The 20,536-nt window shown below is 33.9% G+C and overlaps 1 protein-coding gene across 1 annotated transcript; it reads right to left on the bottom strand.

The window, feature by feature from the left end:
- LOC114747208 (uncharacterized) lies at positions 1-8,338 on the bottom strand. Its single transcript, XM_028935499.1, has 3 exons — positions 8,241-8,338; positions 6,908-8,063; positions 1-2,844 (listed from the first exon to the last, which is right to left on the bottom strand). The coding sequence occupies exons 1-3, from the start codon at positions 8,270-8,272 to the stop codon at positions 118-120; spliced, it is 3,915 nt and encodes a 1,304-aa protein (XP_028791332.1). The 5' UTR covers positions 8,273-8,338; the 3' UTR covers positions 1-117.
- Between the last annotated feature and the right edge of the window lie 12,198 nt (positions 8,339-20,536).

The following is a 20,536-nucleotide window of genomic DNA, read 5'->3' as shown; positions in this document are numbered from 1 at the left end:
TCACAAAATACCGGATGAAATCATATGAAATTTCCACTAGATTCCGTTATCTTCAACAAGTGGGTGTACTGTGAAGGCAAAACTGACGGAGTTATAAAGATGTACGTGGACTTACACCTAAAATTCGTATATTTTCGTCAATTTTCTCTGAAAATCTAGATCCCTATCAGTGTCAGTAGTTGCAGCAACATTCGGGGAGGGTTTACGGATATGCCCAGTACCTGGACTTGGTCTCCCAGGACCTGAGATTTGCAGGCCCAGGTAAGTTTTAGACATCATATTTTGAGCTTCATTGAGGCAACAGCATTTACGTCTTGAACTATCCCCTTGTGGAGCAACTTCAACAGTTCTCGTGGTCCTTTGAAATTCACCGCTTGTGTTCTCTTGAATCAGACCAGGCACACCATTTAAGTTCTCTCGCACTTCTATCTCATTCAACTTGATCAGTTTTGTCGATCCATGTATATTAGCAGCAGGTCTCTTCCTAGTATTGTTACACAAACCATGGTCGTTTGTTGTCCTGTTTTCTAAGATCACTCTGTCATTGACCATTGCCTCATTTCGACAACCACTACGTATAGTTGAGGAAGGATTAATGGCAGGCCTTCGAGGAAGAAGTGGAGGTTGAACAACTGAAGCTGGACTAATAGGTGTTTTCATGTGACAGTAATTTACCGGTGAACAATTTAGAATTGAGTGATTTACAGGGGTGGGAAACCTACCTCCCCATTGAGTATGAGGAAGACATATACTACTCGGGCCAGGTATTTGTTGACATAAGGTACCCGGTACCTTTTCTTGTGCTAGCAGCCACGGTGGAGAGCTTCCATTGGAGCTCTGAAACCAGGATGCTTTGGCATGTTCTCCAAAAGCCGGGTGCACCAACGGAAATTCAAAAGCAGATTTTGTCACAAGAGGGAGTTTCTTCCTGGCGTACAGGTCACCATTGCTTTGACAAGTATGTTGGTTGTAATTGCACGTAGCAAGTTGTGCCTGTAAGTGAGAACCAAGTCCTTGGAATTTAGGTCCACATACAGACTGCCCTGGCGAGTCTTGACGTGCCTTATTAGATGCTGAACCTGAAGTGTGGGCATGAGTAATAGGTTGAGAATAACAACTAGCAGTTTTGCTGAATCCCCAGTTTCCATTTTGTGGTACATAATTAGTTTGCAAATCAAGAAATGGCTGAGGAAATTCAAATTCTGGACCATTTATCATTGCGGTGCTTTGTAATGGTGAGCCACGTAAGTGATCCAGCTTAGAACACGTCTCCAAAGACGAATTTTCTAATGCAGCTTCTCTAGAAGAATGGCTTCTTATACATTGCTGTTCAGCCCACACATCTTCCTCTTTGATGCTTCTACCAATTGGAACGTCTTTCCCCATCAACCGCATTGTTGGTTGGGTGGAACTTTGTGAACTAAGATCTGAACCTTTTTTCAGATGAATCATCTCATTTCTCTTATGGTTCTGCACCTGGTCATATTGATTCTGTTCAACGAAAGGATATTTCATGGGCTTCAATTCCGAATCAAGAGGATAGACAAACTGATTGGAATCCCTATAAGTATTAAACTGGTGCACATCTGCTCTCCCAATACCTTGCAATTGATTTGTCACACCTAGCCTGGCGGGATAGTGAGGAAATTTATTTACACTACCTTGTGACAATGTCTTCGGAACAAGATGACTCTCATTAATGCTTAAATATTCATGGCTACTTCTATAGGCAATGTTGTCAAAGAGTAATCTGCTACTTCTTAACATACTTGATGTCTCTGACTGGTTAATCCCTCCTTTTGAGCATGAACTGAAATTAATTAGCTCACCTTGAGAATTGAGTGGCAAACCAAAGAAGTTCTCATCCATGGAGCTATTTGCTGAAAACATGTGAGACAAAGGTCTATAACCCAAAGTTTGGCTGTTATCTTCATAAGTTTGTGATGATAAGGATTTTTCACTGCCTTGACTATATAAAGTGTGATGCAATGAAGACTGCACAAATGTCCTCATGCTTGCATCAGAGTCCGCTGCAGAAACCTGATGAGCAGAATCCCCATGATGATCCATGAATTTTCCAGGGGAGTGGTGAGCTCCAGAGTCACCCACACGAGTACTTACAGAAGAAATGCCTCCTTCCTGATATGCAGAAAGAGATCTGGAAATTGAAGATTGGGAAGAACAGTGTAGTGCAGTTGTGTTGCCCGTATCAAACAGGTGTAGATTATCATTATCATCAGATGCCACCTCTATCAATGATTCAGTCTTCCCTACCAAATGCTTTTTCTTGTCCGAAGTGGCACATGATCTCAAAAATTCTTTTGGAGGAACTCGTTCAGGAGCAGTAGAAAACTGTTTACTTTCAACTACAGGACAAAACTCCTTTCCCCTCTCCGTATTAAAGGTAATGCTGCTATCTCTTCTGTTTACCTCCAGACAAGCAGTTTCATCACTTGCAGAGGATTGCTCCTTTACCGATGAAGCAGCCTGTCCATCGGAAGAGAACACTTTTTCATCAGATGAGCTTCTCTTTTTCGGACCAAGCATGTTATCTTTATTAGAGAACGTCACATGCCTGGCTAATATTTGCTCTTGGGCATCACGAGTTTTGTCTTCAATACCATCCTGAACATTGCAGCCACTTGATGCCTTCCCAAACATATGCGTTGAGTAATTCTCCGTTGCTTCTCGCTTCTTTCCAATAGATGCACGCTTTAGACTTGCTTTCTTTTTATGTGCAGACGCATTGATGTCATCAAGTGCAGCTCTTTTACCACCAATCGTGCCTTTTAGTTTTCTGGAACTCTTCGCTGGAGTTTTCACTTCTCGCCTGTAAGTATCATCCTAAGACAGACAAGTTGACAAGTTAAACAAAATTGTAGATGCTCCATGAGAACTCAATTTCAACTAGTTGTCAAAATTGTAGGCTCCGTTTAAATACTCGTTGTTTAAAGACAAAATGGTTCAATGTCACTCAAATTACAAACACCCGAGAACAGAAATGCAATGCAACTCTGCTGCTTGGACATCAGTTTCGGGTTGCAATGGAAATTCCAGCTATATAGAATAAAATAAATATTTATAGTATTCAAACAAAAGACAACACCATAGTTAATAAAATATGAGGTCAAAGGTGAAAAACATAAGTTCCACACCACTGCTGCACTGAAACAAAGGAATGAGAGCAGGTGGTGATAGGTAGAATCATAACCACAGAACAGCATCTCATGTACATTGCACAATAAACTTACTAGCCAAGGGCATCAAGAAATCTCTAATCCTCCCAGTACTCTTCCAGGATTCTAAATTATACTGACATTCAGTTGCTTTTAGCTCCTCTCTCTCTCTCCCTCTCACACACACACATACACACGTGACACACGCAGAATTATACTCATCACTTCGTCTTTCCAAAATGCATACTAGTATCAAGACATAATTAAAGCATGTGTATTTGGGGGGGGGGGAAAAAGGGAAAAATGAAAGAGAGAAACTAAATCGACTTATCAAATGTTTTAATTCAAAGGTAGTCTATTTTTTCTGTAAGACTTTTTCTTTTTTGACCAGGCTATGATACATTTCCTAAATATAGCATCTGGCATACAAATTATAAATTAATTGTTCCAAGGATCCATAGCTAATTGCTACATATTATTTATATATATTGAGTACATGGAAAAACTCGTCTTTTTAATATTTGATGTATTTCGTGTAAAGAGAAAAATAAATGCATATATTACATTTGCTTATTATTCTTAAAAAAGAATGATAAACCTTCTCGTAGAATAGAAGAACACAACAAAAATAATTAATTAAATAAATAAGAGTAATAAATATGCCTTAAGCAATGAAGAACATAGATCTGACTGATCGACGATGGGTTAAGGAATTCAGCCTAACTCACAAAAGCAACCTAATCATATAAACAAATGATTAGATTCCAAATTAAAGAAACATTTATGTCAACAGTGTGTTCCCTTCTAAAACGTTTATCTTTTTTATGTTATCAAATTAAAAAAGCGGTATTCAACGAATCAATGATCACAGTACAGAACTTAACATATTCATTGTTAAAATTAGTAAACTTAATGTTACCAAAAAAAAAGTAATACGCTTGAGATTTTAATTAATAGTATCATTATTTATTACCGTTATAAAATCCTTATATGCAATCTGGATCGTGTCAAAAACAATGAAATAAATTATTTCAAAAAACAATAAAATAAATATAATTACAAAATTATATCGCTGTGTTTAAGAAAGGAATTTGTAATGAAAAGGATACCGACGAGAAAGTAATTTTATGGAGTAATGTTATATATTAGCCCATCCATTCTTCCACGTGTTTTTTTTATTTTCAATGTCTTGAGAGAAAACAATAGCAATATTTTCTTGTCATCAACTTCTTGCAAAAGCTATCCTCAGAATTCGGGAGGTATATAATAACATGGTTTACTAGTATCGCGGGTTTTACCATTTAACGGTGATATCTTCCCAAAAGTTCAAACTAAATTTCAAAGAGTTACTACAATAGTCTTCAAATGCAGTATTCGTACCTCCAAAATATCAAAAAAAAAAAAAAAACAACAACAACAAACTCATCTTAAAAATGGTTTTCCTTGTTTAATTGGCTATCCCGTAATCCGAACTAAGTTTAGCATACTTTTGATTTATAAAATGAAATAGTATTCATATTTTATACATAGAATACAGTCATTTCAAGTATCTCTTAATTGATCTACAAAGGTTATATGGTTCGCGAAGTTAAGGAATATGAATTTATTTTTTGAAAAAAAAAAACAATAAGGAAAGCATTTTAATAGGAAGTTTTCGTCTTTTCAAACTTTTCGTGGCACTGTACAAATTTTGGGTGGAACTAATTAAAAACGTCAGTACTCTTTTGAGTGTACATACTAAAAATGTACTATAGATATCAAAATTAATATTTAATATGCCATAAATATTTTTTAAAAAAATGGATACCCAACGCAACAAAAAGAGTGCAACTTTTGGTTTGATAGATGATGCGTGGCAAGAAAAAAGCAGGAAGGAATCTCAGCTATAACATACAGGAAAATATTACAAAGATTTTTAAAACATAATCTTACTTGAAAAAGCTTTTAGCCGCAAAAACAAAAGCATATATAACCAGCTTACAACAGATTTTAAAAAAACACAAGTTAAAATGCTCATTAATCTTACAATTAAGTAAATATATAAACATAATGTTAAAAATTAAAATAGTATATATAATTGAAATGGAAGCTTTCGTGTGAAATATTTATATATTGTTTCAACAAGAGTCAAGAGGTCCGAAACATATAATTTATTTTTTAATATTATCAACTAGAATTTCAGTAGTTTAACTCCTTCTATTTAAGACAATTATAATCAGACATGAGTACTTAATAACCACAATTTGTGCCTAAACAACCCATTCGAGGAATTAAATTTTTGTTCGAAGGAATTAAAGTAGATAAAATTATTTCCGAAATATAATATTGAAGAAGGTATACTTTTAGAAAGACCATCTTATCAGTTTGTTTAGTTACCATATCAACATCAATGGAAAGATATAATTATAGTGCTGCTAATATGCGCGCGCCCATGTATGGGGAGAGACTGAGAGAGAGTTAAGGCTTGAGAAATAAGTATAAATCTTGCAATATTACCGCACTAATAATAACAAACATGAAAAGCATTTTAAGGAAATGGAGTATTTTAGAACGAGAGTTTACTGAAAGCTGAAGATATCAATTTGAAAAATAAATCTTCTCTTTGAAAGGAAGTCAAATAATTTTTTCAGATAAATGAATCTAAATCTAATTAAAAATTCAAACAATTGATAAAAAAGAAAGAAAGAAAGAAAGAATTATTAATACGGTGAAATCAGAAGCAAGAATGGATCGCTGCAAAACATGCTTCCGCGCCTTTTTGCCCCTTTTGGCCAAGCTGTTTATCTATTTATATACTTACGTACAATCGTTCCTACTCACTGGCCTTCAGGTGAATGTGATACATCAATATTACTTCGTGACGGGGGCTTAGAATGGAATTAAATCCATATCAGGAGGGACTCTCATTTCCCATCTGACATGATACTAACTATATCATGGGTAGATAATCCATTGATGATGACTGATGAAGGGAACGCACTTTAATGGATAACGTCCATGTGATAACAATCCACACCACCAATCGTAACATATGTATTTTAGGCTATCATTCATGTAAAATATAGACTTTTGACAGCATCCTTCGTTTCAAGTCCAATCAACTTGGTAAATTAAATGATCTCTAGAATTCTAGATTGGTTAAAATAAACCAAGAGTATAAGTCGCTCTCGTTCCTCTATCCCTCAGGAGGAGAGCGACTAAGATACAAATTTCACCAAAAGCTGATTATCCGAAACACTATTCCAACGGGAAGATATCAGCAGGAAAACCCACTCATCGCCTTTCCTAAACAACCTGTACTAATAAGACACGGCTTACAGCTGGAGCTAGCGACATTATTGTTCATCCCATTCCCGGATGGAGCCCTAACCTTAATTAATTAACTCTCGCTTTTGGCAACTTTTCACTTGTCACACCATATCTCGCATAGGTACTATACCATATTTACCCACTCACTTCCCTCCACAAATGATCAGCTCTCTCTAAACCAGCTGTTTTTTCAGCACTAAGTTTATCCAGGAAAGTGTTGGCAAAGCTTTATTAGTCTGGTACACGCATATTTTTCATACACAAGACTACAGTAATAATTGTTATCATTTTATGGCATAAAGTTCATGTATTGTGTGCTTTAATTTCATGAATCAACTGAAAAACAAGAAACTGATATGTCTAATGAATGTATGTAAGTCAGATTGATTATATTTTGTGAGAGTTGAAAACCACGTACGTACCTTCTTTGCATTTAACCCATTGTGAAGCAGCTTCTTCTTTTTCTTTTTATTCTGATTCAGCGTCTCCTTATCATTGTTCAGAGTCACGGTACCACCACTATGCTTTTCCAACTTCTTTTTCTTCTTCAGCTTCTTTTTCCATCTTCTTTCCGTCTTTTTCTTTTTCTTATTCTTGTTTTTATTCCTCTTGCTATGGGTTGTCGAAAAGACAGCAGGAGCAGCAGTAGGCCTACTTGAATCATCATCACCAACAGATTTCTCTTCCTCCTCCACCTCTTCGTCAATCTCAATCAACTCATTACACTTCGCTTCGATCTGAGGCGCTACCGTGAGAATCTCAGCAATTGACCGCTTCTTCGGCACCTTAGGCTTTGGCTTAAAATTCATCCTCAGGTGCTGTCGTTCTTCCGTCATAGCTTGCACGTCGATGCTGTCGTTAACTGCGGTCAACGTTGAAGCATTGACAGCTCCAGAAACAGGACAAACCATCTCCAATTTCTCGTCCTCCCCACCCCGTCCCTCATCTGACTTCCCCGATTCGTTTCCATTTCTAGAACTTTCTCCCTCCGATTGTTTGGATCCCAGCGCTTCAATCTGCCGTGAACACCACCGGAACTCGGTAACCGTGATTGATACCTCATCTGGATTCTTATTGAGGGGCCAAATTTTGAACGGATTTTCCATCGGCGGTTGTTCTACCTCGACCTCAAAGATCTCCGCGATGGAGCGCTTCTTCTTTGGCGCCTTTGATTTGGGCTTCAAACTCATAATTTTCATATGCCGCCGCTCCTCCCTCATCGTCTGTGCAAGACATCCGTCGATGTGAGCGTTCACCGCAGTCAGTGTCGCCGCTTTGAAAACTCGGCAAACCGGACAAACCAATCTGTCCTCTTCTGCGCTGATGGACTTCTCCGATTTCAGCGATTCACTCTCGCTCCCGGAAATTTCGCCATCCGGCAGTTGTTGCTCAGATTTTCTACGATCATCGTGATCGGATCTCACGGCTTCTAGCTGCTCGGGCCGCCGCCGGAACTTGGGAACAGTCATGGGAGGAAGGCAGGACTTCAAATCTTCCTTAGAGACGTCACTGGAGTTAGTTATACTGAAAGGCCAGCATTTCAACACGTCAACGGACCTCATCTTGGAGGTGTACTCCCTGCAACACCGAATCAAAAACCGCAAACAGCAAAAGTCACGGTGACGGTAGAACAATCTATCATCACCACTTGTTGGTTCGTAGCAGAAAAAAGGCAAATATTCAAAGCTTAAAAACAAAAAACCAAACAAGTAAACGGAAAGGGGAAAAAAACAGAAAAAGAGGCAAAGAAGATACCTAATGGAGAATCCATCGAACGCGAAGGCCATGATCGAAGGGCGACAGGAGGAGAGGGGGACATGAAAGATGGTGGAGAAGAGAAGATGAAGAACTAGAGAGAGACGGGGAGAGAGAGAGAGAGAGAAACAGGAGGAGTGGTGGGTGGACAATGTTTCGCGCTAGAGGGAAGGAGAGTGAGAAGGAAACAGGAAAGGGTAGGGACGACAGTGTGTGTTTTTCTGGAGCGCTTCCTTTTCTCCTCTAATTTATGACTGAAAGCGACGTGCCCCTCCCCGACGCTTTATTATACAAGTCCTTTTCCTTTAATTTTAATTTATTGAAAATATAAATTTAGTTTAATAATAATAAAAATGGCCCCAAATACCTGTTGGGAAAAATTAATTTTTTAAAAAAAGAATAAATTGATATTAGATGATATAAGCTCACAAGTTATAAATAGTAGTCTGAAATAAAATAAATTTCCAAGAAAGTGTAAATAAATGATATTAAAATGAACCTAAAGTTAATAACTGAAAATGAAAATGCAAAAGAAAACGCGAGAGCCTGAATTCAAAAGCCTAAAGTTTAAAGCTCTTGTGAATTCTTTGTCGCTGGACAGAGAATGATCCAATAAAATAAGCGCCTCATTTAACTAGTGTGTATAAACATGGGCGGCTTCATCACAAATAAAACTATAACAGATAAGTCTCCAGAATTTAAAAAAAAATGTGAATTTGTGAAAACTATAAAGATCTCATTAAAACTTGATTGAAACAACACAGACCTACGAATTAGCTATCTTTTTTTTTAAAAAAAAATAATTTCCAAAACAAGAAATCAAACAAGTCAATCTCATTCATCAGCTCTCCCACAATTATCCTCTCATTAGCTATATAAGGGATAAAAGAACTTATTTAGGAAAACTGGGGTTTAATATAATTTGTGCGCTTTAAATTCGAGGTAATTTGGTTTTAATTCCTCAAATTTAAAATTTTGGTTTTTAATTTGTGGAATTTTAATTATCTTGTTTTAAAACATTAATCCCTAAAGGTGTAACGGTATTAAAATATGTTGAAATGTCACCAATGATGTTTAAAGTGATGATGTGAACTTACCGGATGGTATTTAACTGGATCATGTGTAGATAACAAAGTATAGGACAACAACACAACTCTCGAAATGAACAATGAGGAAGAAAAAACATAAGGCTAAAAAGTTGTGTTTTGAGAGCATATTCTTTTCCTTTCTTTCTGTTGTCTATACAAGATTTAACTAGGTATCATTTGGTGAGTCAACATCACCATTTTAATGATGTTTATGACACTTTAGTAGATTTTAACATTGTTACACTCTTAGAGACTAATATTTTAAAACGATTAAATTTTAAGGACTAAAATTACGAGTTCAAAATTTAAGAAGTTAAAATCAAAATATGCTTAAATTTCATAGATTAAAAATTATATTAATCCAGAAAATTATTATAAAATCTCATGAAAGGAAAAGAATGTAATAACAAAAAAAAAATTATAATGATTATGGAATGATATAAATTTGGATGCAGCTAATGACAATAAACCTGCTCGGTTTTGCAAGACTTCTTCAATTGTTAACAAGTCTAGTCTTCTTTGTCCGGTTGAGACCATGGTCTTATAATTAAATTAAAAAAGGAAAATCGTACCCATTACCTGACTTTTACCTAACACTACACCAAACGATACGTTCAGGGGTAAAATTGGTTGTTTTGTTCTCTTTTTTGTCCCCCACAAATCACTATTGGTGATATGGTCGTATTCGGAATTTTATTTCCTGCAAGGACGAGACATTGATTCCCAGAAAGCGCTATGGTGAAAATAAATGACTGAGGAATCCACCATTTATCTTGGACCTACCTTTTCACTCTTTTGTCAGATACATTAAAAGAATATGTCTTTTTTTTTTTTTTTTGGGTGGGGTGGGGCAGCAAACTATCATTAGACAAACCAGTTCAGTACAAGTTCACTTTTTCCAGACCAATTCGTGAAAACATCAGGATTTTAAGGGAAAGACGAATCCGACCCAGAGGAACACTACATGAAAACACTATCTCAAATAACAGCTCTTACTTGAGAAATTTAATAATTAAATAAATTATTTAATGATAATAAATATTACATAATCTTTCTGAAATTTTAAATGTATTATTAAATTACATTCTATATCGATTTATAAATGTGAAAAATTAATTTAAAGAGAAACAGTAACTTTAAATGGTTTAAAATAATTTATTTAATATCATCAAATTAGTTAATTTAGTCTTATATTGAAAACTTGAGATAGTATAAAAAATAAACTGAGTTTGTTTTCATCTTAAATATAAGATTTCAGATTTATAACTTTATGCTTAGGATATTCTCATTAGTTACACATATAAAGTGAATTTCTAATCAAGAGATAGTTTTAATGCATATAATTAAAAATAATACTTTAAAAAAATCAAGATATATTTATTACAAATAACTATTTTAACCAATTTTTTTAATATTTTCAGACTAGCTATTTAACTTTTGTACTGAGTGACAGAGGTGGTAAGTAAAAAGAAACTCATAGGCTTAATATATGTTGGGGGCTTTATTGTGCTTCTATTGAGATGTAATTTCATGAATATTTGGCAATCAAATGCCCCATTTGACTGGAAAAGTTCTGTGTGGATCAAGAGAATGGAATCCGAATTGATTCCATAGCCTTGAGACATTTGACTGCAGCACAACTTTTGTCTAATAAAATCCTCATTATGAAGATATATTAAAAATTGTGGGGCTAAAATTATTTATCTAAAAAATTACTATGATTATTTACTATTTAGAGAATGTTTGGATAAAAACTAATCATAATTAGAAAAATAATTTTATCATATACAAAATAAACATGTAATAGAAATTTTATATTTTTTAAAAGTGATTTTACTGAAACCAAACACTTTTTTAATTAGGGATTATTTGCAGTGCTGTGCGGGTGAATTGTGAGATAATGGAAGAGGAGGCAGGATTTTTATTTTATTTGGAAAAAAAGAAAGAAAGAAAGAGGAACGTGGCCGTAGAAAAGGACAAGAATGGACTAAGAGCAGATATGGGACCCACCCTTCATAAGGATGGCCTGCAGTCGATGATGACGATGATGACAAGATTCTCCGATAATCTCTATCCCCCCCTCTCCGCACCTAAAAAGGCGAATCTTAGGCCTACCTCCGGCACCACCACGTCTGATGTCCCTCCCTCCCCCCCTAGCTTGTGCTTCTATGTAAATCATTTTATTAAATGTGTTATCTGAATATATAATTTAGTTTTTAATTTACTATTCTATAAATATTATTATTTAATAGAGACAAATTTCTAAAAATATATTAAATTTTAAAATGACAAAATTTAAAGTTTTTCTTAATTTTAACACAATACTCACTCTGGTTTAAAATGTAAACTAAACTTTTTTTATTTACATTTATCAAGAAACTAATTAAAATCAGTTTGAAACAATAAATATATAAACCATATTTTTTCTAGATATGCTCTTATTAATAAAGAGAATAAGTAAAAGATGAAATAATTGAATCAAATAAGAAAGAGAATGTGTGAGGATAAAATTAAAAAAACTCATTAAATGCTTTGTCAAAATAAATGTTATATTATAAAAAAAATTAGGGAAAATTACACTCAGGTCCCACAGAGCACAATTAATATAAAAAAGGTCCCAAGAAATCGAGAAATGATTCTGAAGTCCCCAGGGACCTGTGTGTAATTAATTCTAATTGTGAAATTACCTACTTACCCCTGTTAATTTTATTACAACAATTCGTTTACAATGTCAATAGTGGCTGTTAACAACCCGAGAAGACGTGATTGACAACCTCGGCAGTGCTCATGGCAACTCATTCTATGGAATGCCAGGGGCGTTGTTGAGGTTGTTAACCACCTCTTCTCGGGTTGTTAACAGTCACTGTTGATGTTGTAAATATGTTCTAATTTTATTGCAGCAATTCATTTACAATCTCAACAGTGGCTGTTAACAACTCGAGAAGACGTGATTGACAACCTCGGCAGTGCTCATGACAACTCACTCTGTGGAATATCAGGGGCGTTGTTGAGGTTGTTAACCACCTCTTTTCGGGTTGTTAACAGCCACTGTTGAGGTTGTAAATAGGTTCAAATTAACAGAGGTAACTACGTAATTTTACAATTAGAATTAATTACACACAAGTCCCTGGGGACTTCAGAATCATTTTGTGATTTCGAAGGACCTTTTTTATATTAATTGTGCTTTGTGAGACCTGAGTGTAATTTTCCCAAAAAATTAAGCCTCTCTAATAAATTTTATCGAAAAGTTCTTTATAAGCAAGATCAAATGAGCATATTGGCGTGGCACGTGTGTGGGACAAATGAGTATGGGATATGCGGGACCTAAGTAAAAAGTTCATTATTTATATGTTTAAATCATGTATAAAGACTAAAATGTTAAAGGTAGATACTTAAGTTTGACCTGTAAATGAGATTGAAAAATATTTTTTTATTTATGACTTAATTATAATTCTTCCTAAATATATGTATGGATATATACATTTGCAATTGAGACAGCGTCTTATTCCAGAAGTGGATATATATTAGGAAGTGGTGTCTATACAAATATTTTCTTTCGGGATAAAGACACAATAATATTAATAAATAAGGTCTTTACATATCAGAAGCTAACACAGGTAGAGATAAATAAAAGCTTGTCTATTAAAAGTTTTCCTTCCTAAGAATTCAAAAGAAATAGTATTGAAAGCAGATAGATAGTTATTAATACCATAATAATAAATATACAAGTAAATAGATAATAAAATTTAAGGTATTTCTTGATTCTCATAAAATGTGTTAGTAGTACTTTATTTAATTTATATAATTTAAACGGACACGCACACAATCATCTTAATGCTTAATGCTGAGTTTAAATCCAAAACCTCATCCGAGTGTAATGGTTAGTATTATTGTGGGAACAACTGCCCATTAACGTGTCAAGAATAAATTATAGGTGACATAAAGGGTACCAGCTCGTTCGAATTTGCTTTTACAGGTATCTGTAAGTATGTTTCATTCCGAGAAAAAAAACTCTTTCCATATATTTATCTTATATTTCATAAATCATGATTAATCTTATATTTCATAAATCATGATTAAAAATTTATTTATAAATTATTTCAAACAAGTTTTATATGTAGTCCTACAAGTTGGTTGAATTTGTCATCCACCGTGGAGCCCCGTGAATCGCCATATATATCTAAATACGGTGGACCCCGGGAAACGAGATGCTCCTCAGTCACACACAAAACTCACGCACGTTATATGCAATTTCTTGATACTCTTCTGGTTCTTAATATAAGACATATTTAACTAATTTGATTAGATTAAGAAAGTTAGGTAAGTTAGTTAATTATAAAAAAAATATGACATGTTTTTTTTAAAACATTATAATCATCTTTTTAAATATTCTTTCTTCCTTTTCTATTTGATTATCGTTAAGGGAGTATACATGGAGTAATTTAAAAAAATTAATAAATATAAGAAATAAATCTTATATTTAGAACTAAAATCAACTTAATAATTAAATTTTATATTAAAGAGCGGAGGAGTAATTATTATTAACAGCATTAAGTTTTTAGATTAGGATAGAGTGAGATACAAGTCAGTGTCAGGAGAACTAAACAAGGGGACTTGTGTGTGAGTAATTTGTGAAGTAAAAAGGAGTGGTGGGGAGGAAAACGACCAGTGTCCCCTTACCTGCCCGTAACTATAAAAAGCTGCTCCATTTGGCCCCTACACCCACTCCTTCCCTCTCCCTCCCACCTCAGCCCATGCTCCCCTTTTTTCATGTTTATCCCCGCCTTTTCTCTCCCTCATCTCACCTCCACAAGTGACTTCCGCTTTATTCCTTCCCACATATGATCCCAACAAATTTGAGGATACTAGTCACTCAATCCTATTCACCAAGCACATGAAGAGAATTTTTTTTTTTTTTTAGTGTGAACCATATATCGTTCCAACAAAGCAATAACACATCATATTCGTTCTTTCATCATCCCCGCCTCTTAACGAATATTCCTATTTATAGGATAGAGAGAGGCATTGAGGAAATTTTTTGAGAAAATGACACTAAAATACCACTTGAATTCCAAAAAGACACATAAGGGACCTGAATAAGCAAAATGACAAAGAAGACATCAGGTACCAATCTGGAATTTTGATTTTTGGCCTAAAGACTGAATTGCCCTTATTGTGTTCGCCTCCTCCCAGCGAAAGCAATTCCCCCCACTCGGCGAAAGAGAAACTGCCCCCACTTGGCGAAACCAATCCATCTACTCGGTGAAACTAATCCCTCCCCTCAGTGAAACCGAACCCCTCTACTCGATGAAACCAATCCCTTCACTCCACGAAACCGAACCCTCTCCAGTTGACGAAACTAAATCCTTCGCATCACCATTCTGTAGAGATTGTTGATTTGGTGGGTTTTGGTTGTGGGAAAGAGGATTTGTAGTGAGAGAGGGAGTGAACCGAAGCGGAAAGATGAAGCGGAAATCAGAAAACTGGCAAGCAATTACGTAACGTAACTGCTGTCATATGCATGCTGGTTTTTGGTAAATCCCATTACGTGAATGGTAAATTTCACTATACATGTAGTTAATTATGAATTTTACAAAATACATATTGTGATTTATAACTTTTGTAGTGAAAGTGACTACTTTGTTAATGGGTTTTACAACCTGTTTTCAGGAGATAAACAACTTGTTTGTAAAAACTAATAAAAGTGACAACTTTTGTAGTCACGTTGAATTAACTGGTTGCAAAAGCCATTTAAGAAGTGATCATTTTCACTATAAAAGTTGTAAATATCACCGTGTGTTTTGTAAAATTCAGCGTCAAATTTTATTGATTTTTAGAAACAAGTTGCTCATCCCCTGAAAAGAAGTTGCAAAACTCATTTAAGAAGTGGTCATTTTCACTATAAAAGTTGTAAATATCACTGTGTGTTTTGTAAAATTCAGCGTCAAATTTTATTGATTTTTAGAAACAAGTTGCTCATCCCCTGAAAAGATGTTGCAAAACTCATTTAAGAAGTGGTAATTTTCACTACAAAAGTTGTAAATATCACTGTGTTTTGTAAAATTTAGCATGAAATTTTATTGGTTTTTAGAAACAAGTTGCTCATCCCCTGAAAAGAGGTTGCAAAACTCATTTAAGAAGTGGTAATTTTCACTACAAAAGTTGTAAATATCACTGTGTGTTTTGTAAAATTCAGTATGGAATTTTATTGGTTTTTAGAAACAAGTTGCTCATCCCCTGAAAAGAGGTTGCAAAACTCATTTAAGAAGTGGTAATTTTCACTACAAAAGTTGTAAATATCACTCTCTGTTTTGTAAAATTCAGTATGGAATTTTATTGGTTTTTAGAAACAAGTTGCCAATTCCTTGAAAAGAGGTTGCAAAACTCATTTAAGAAGTGGTAATTTTCACTACGAAAGTTGTAAATCTCACTATGTGTTTTGTCAAATTTAGTAGGAAATTTTATTAGTTTTTAGAAACAAGCTGCCCATCCCCTGAAAACAAGTTACAAAACCCATTGAATAAGTGGTCATTTTTACTACGGAAGTTGTAAATCCCACTATACGTTTTGTCAAATTTAGTGTGAAATTTTATTAGTTTTTACAAACAAGTTGTTTATCTCTTGAAAACAGGTTGCAAAACCCATTAACAAAGTAGTCACTTTCACTATAAAAGTTATAAATCACAATATGTATTTTGTAAAATTCATAATTAACTACATGTATAGTGAAATTTACCATTCACGTAATGGGATTTACCAAAAACCAGCAGGCATATGACAGCAGTTACGTTACGTAATTGCTTGCTGATTTCCGCTTCGGTTCACTCCCTCTCTCACTACAAATCCTCTTTCCCACAACCAAAATCAACAATCTCTACAGAATGGTGATGCGAAAGAGTAAGATAATAGCATTTCCAACATTCTTCTTTCCTTCTTCCCGCATTTCATCAGCGTCGGTCTTCCTCTCTCCTTTCTCTCACTTTCAACTTTCGGTCTTCCCGCATTCATCAGGGCATTTTGGTCTTTTGGCCGAAAATATGAATTCCAGATTGGTACCCAGTGCCTTATTTGTCATTTTGCTTATTCAGGTCCCTTATCTGTCTTTTTAGAATTCAAGTGGTATTTTATTGTCATTTTCCCAAATTTTTTTATATGGATATACAATTTTTCCCCTATTTATTACTACCTCTAGTCCTAATTATAAGACCCAGTTGACTAATTTGAGGAGATTAAGGAAAGAAGTTAAGTTAGTTATTTGTAATAAATAGGTATTGTCTTTCCTAAAATATCTTTACTAATCAACTATATTGGCTAAGACTACAATTATAAGAAGGACTATCTTAGAAAAAAAATGCATAAATATAAGAGACAAAGTAGATTGGGGTCTTATATTTAGGACCAAAATAAAAGTCAAACATGATCTTATATTAAGGACCGGATGTAGTATTATATTGACTTTATTTACATGAGGTATAATATATATTATAAATAGGGCTAAAGTTAAAAAGTTATTAAATTTTAAATGAGAATTAATAAAATTTAAGGTTTTACTTGGTGTATGTAAAACAATTGAAAGTTATTTATAAATAGTACCTGAAGAATAGATATAGAGTTTGAGCAAGAATATAGAAATTGACCTCTTTATTATGTGAGGCCTCAGCGAGACACTTACGGACAAGCAAATGCTTTCCTAGGAGGGTGAGTAATAGTTACAGTCCAACCTCTGTGCACAAGGATAGAGCAAACTCATCAATGAGATTTACAGAAGGGGTGATTTCTGTCTCTTCCCCTTCCATGCAGTATGAGAAAAGCAACACATTTCTATAACTTTTGTCCCTGCGAAACTGTATCCTCGATGTTATACCAATTAACACTGTAATAGCACCTCGATGTTATAACAGTTAACTCCGTAATAGCACCTCCATTGGCGCTAATCCAGCCATCTCTTTTCCTCATCCCAAATAGCACGGCCACAGGCGCTATCTCCATTATTGAGGACAGATCTATCTACCTCTAATATGACTTTTTGATAATTACTCTCTCTTGTCTTAAATATAAAACTTTTTTTGTGGTGTAATTTACACCACAAAAAAGGTCTTATATTTAGGACTTCTTTGACAATGATATTGAAGTTTTTAATCAGTTTTTATCACTGTTTCCTCTTACTTCTTCCTGTTAAAATTTGATAATCCCATTTATTCATTTTTTAAATTGAACTCATTAAAACCTTTGTTTTCATTTCCTTTCCTTCCCAATTTCCTGCCAGCTAAACAGAGAATTAATGTCCCATCCATCATGGTTACAAAAACTGAGTAAGAGATCATTTATAGATGTTTTAATAAGCATTTGTTTGAGAGAAAATTCTTTTTCGACCTTCACTTAGTAGAATTAACTCATACATCTACTGTATTCATGGAGAGTCAAACACACAACCTCATCCTGAAACAAAGTTTAAAAAAGTACAAAGTGTCAGGTGAGTCAAATAACTCGACTCGAGAGAAATATGTATTAAAATGCTTTATGAAGTGCTTAGCCTTATTCCCCTAATCTCTGCCTCAAATCTTCCTCTTATATATAGTCATAAGGTACCAGTATTTTGTGCACAACAAGAGACATACAGCAAAATCATTGTGTCTCTTAGTTTAAAGAGTGTTTGCTCTTAGGACATGGTAGTAGATAATTAAATTAATTAAGGACGAGGAAAGAATTTGAATGCCTCAACATTTTTCTTGAGAAAATCCCAAGTAGTACAAGCTCAATCCTCTAAGATTGTTCTTGTCCCTCTATCAATGGCGTCTTCGGACATTTTAGATAACAGCGGGACATATACCTCCTACGAAGCATACAATATAATATTATTGTATGGCGTTAAATTATACTAAGTCCTATTATTAATATAACACTCAATTAATTTATTTGGGAGATTAAGTAAGCTACATAAATTACTTTAAAATATTTATATATTTTTTTAAAGCTAACTTGCCTCACTTAATTATAAATTAATATATAATCTAATAATACACATAGATGTTTTAGAGAGGTCATGTGATGTGTGTTATAATAAATAATTTATTTAGTTTTCTTAATCTTTTTAAATTAGTTAATTGGGTGTAATAGTAAAGAGCGGAGGTATACTTTCCTAATTTTTAATGTAAGAACTAGTTAAAAAGTTGATTTTTGTTTTAAATTATAAGATATTAATTTATTTTATTTTTAATATTTATCATTTTTTTTCAAACTAATTTATTGATATATAAGGTTAATATTATTATTGGTTTTTACAGCTTGATTCAATTTGATTTTTGTCCTTGTATTTTCAAATAATTAATTTTGATCCTTATAATTATATAAGAACTTGGTCTAAGTATAAAAACTAAAGATAAAATGCATTAAAAGTATCTAGAACTCAGACCAAAAAATTATGAAATTATACGAATTAGAACCAAAATCTTGTCGCACTGTAAAGATTACTAACGATAATAATCCAATTTAATATTTATATAGAGATGCTTTAGAGAGAGGAAAAACTAATATGATAGTTCTTATGATCTTATCAAATTTTGAATCGAATTCCTGTAGTTTTTTTCCTTCTTTTTATTAAGTTCTTATTTTCACTCTATTAATTATCTAGGCCCTTCTGTTAACAAGGCTGTTAAAATAATAATTGACAGGGAATGACGTGGCAACTGAGCATCCTGATCTTCGCCTCCTCCCTCGGTTTCTCTCTCTCTCTCTCTCTCTCTCTATTCCTCTCAAGCCTGCTTCGAAGTAAACTAAACTGTTCATGTTCTCCTTTGTTTGGCCTTCACCTTTCAGCATCTTCTTCTTCAACGTTACTTATGGTTTTACGGGGGAAAACAAGGAAATTTATAACCTTCATAATGTTTGACAGCAGCCAATTTTTCCGTGAATATGAACCAATTTTTGGATGTACGAGGAATGGGGAAACTAGCAAGAATAAAGCATCTGAAGCTTCTCATGGTTACACTGGAATCATCTGTTACAAAATTATAAGAGCTCCTAAATATAATACCTCAATTTTTTTTATATATATATTTTTTAAAATAGTCTCTATAATAATGGTAGTTCTAGTCAATACATTTGAATATAGTAAAAATAGTACTTATTTATTACAAATAACTAATTTAACTAATTTTCTTAATCTACTCAAATTAATGTATCAGCTATTATATTAAAGAGCAGGGTAGTAATAACAAAGGAGTTGGTTGCACCTTGCTGTTCGCACCTCCCTCTGTTTTTTTTAACATCAAGGAGACTGGGAGGAGTAGAGAGAGAAACGAGGAAGAAGGGGAAGATCAGCGTGCTCAGTTGCCACCTCATTCACCGTCGATTAATTAACGGCTTAGTTAAAAGGGTTGAGATAATACTAATAGAGTTGGGTCTAGTGAAGGGAGTTAGTAATTTATATAACGAATCAAAATTCAAATTCCTACTAAAAAAAGTACTCACATTTAGTACCTGACAATGTCTTAAATATAATTGCCTTATATTAGAGGATACATAGGCTTTAACAAAAAAAACGGTGAGGTAATTAATACAGTAAATAATAAACACTCAGTAAAAAAGAAAAAAAAGTATAGAGCCTTAGAGATATCATATAAGAAGAATTGTAATAGAGTCTCGTATAAAAAAAATAATGGCAAAAAAGTCTTAATTAATAACAAATGAAGGGTTGTCATTTCTGAACTTGTTATTATAAGCTTCTGAGTTATTATTAAGACTTTATAATAATTATATTTTTTATCAGGACTTTACTACAATTCTCCTTATTGTATATTTCACATTTGCTAGCACAAAATAATTTATTTAACTTAATTAATTAAATTAATTAAGTAGCTCTCTTAATATTATTAAAGTCTAATTATTCTCTTAGAGTGACAAGGTGTCTTGTATGTTCCGATCAACCTAACGTCGGATACATCAATCAAATAACAATAATAAATTACTATGAGTTATAATTATAAGATTTCGTTCGTAGATTATAAACAGCTGATGGTATATACGTGAGTCCCCCTGAACTAAGTGCCAGCGTGATTGTGATTGTTTTTACAATTCCTGACACTCTATATTAATATTCACTGCCATATATAACATGTTATGGTGGCGGTTTGGTCATTTTCGGTTCAGCTATTCATAAATGAAACTGACAAGATATTTTCATGCGTGCTTAATTATAAATGACAGTCT

This window comes from Neltuma alba, unplaced genomic scaffold, assembly GCF_004799145.2.
Source record: "Neltuma alba isolate B1F8T4 unplaced genomic scaffold, ASM479914v2 tig00005247_pilon, whole genome shotgun sequence".
Taxonomy (NCBI): Eukaryota; Viridiplantae; Streptophyta; class Magnoliopsida; order Fabales; family Fabaceae; genus Neltuma; species Neltuma alba.
Note: the sequence above shows the minus strand (reverse complement) of the source record. Positions and strands in the feature narration are given on the sequence as shown.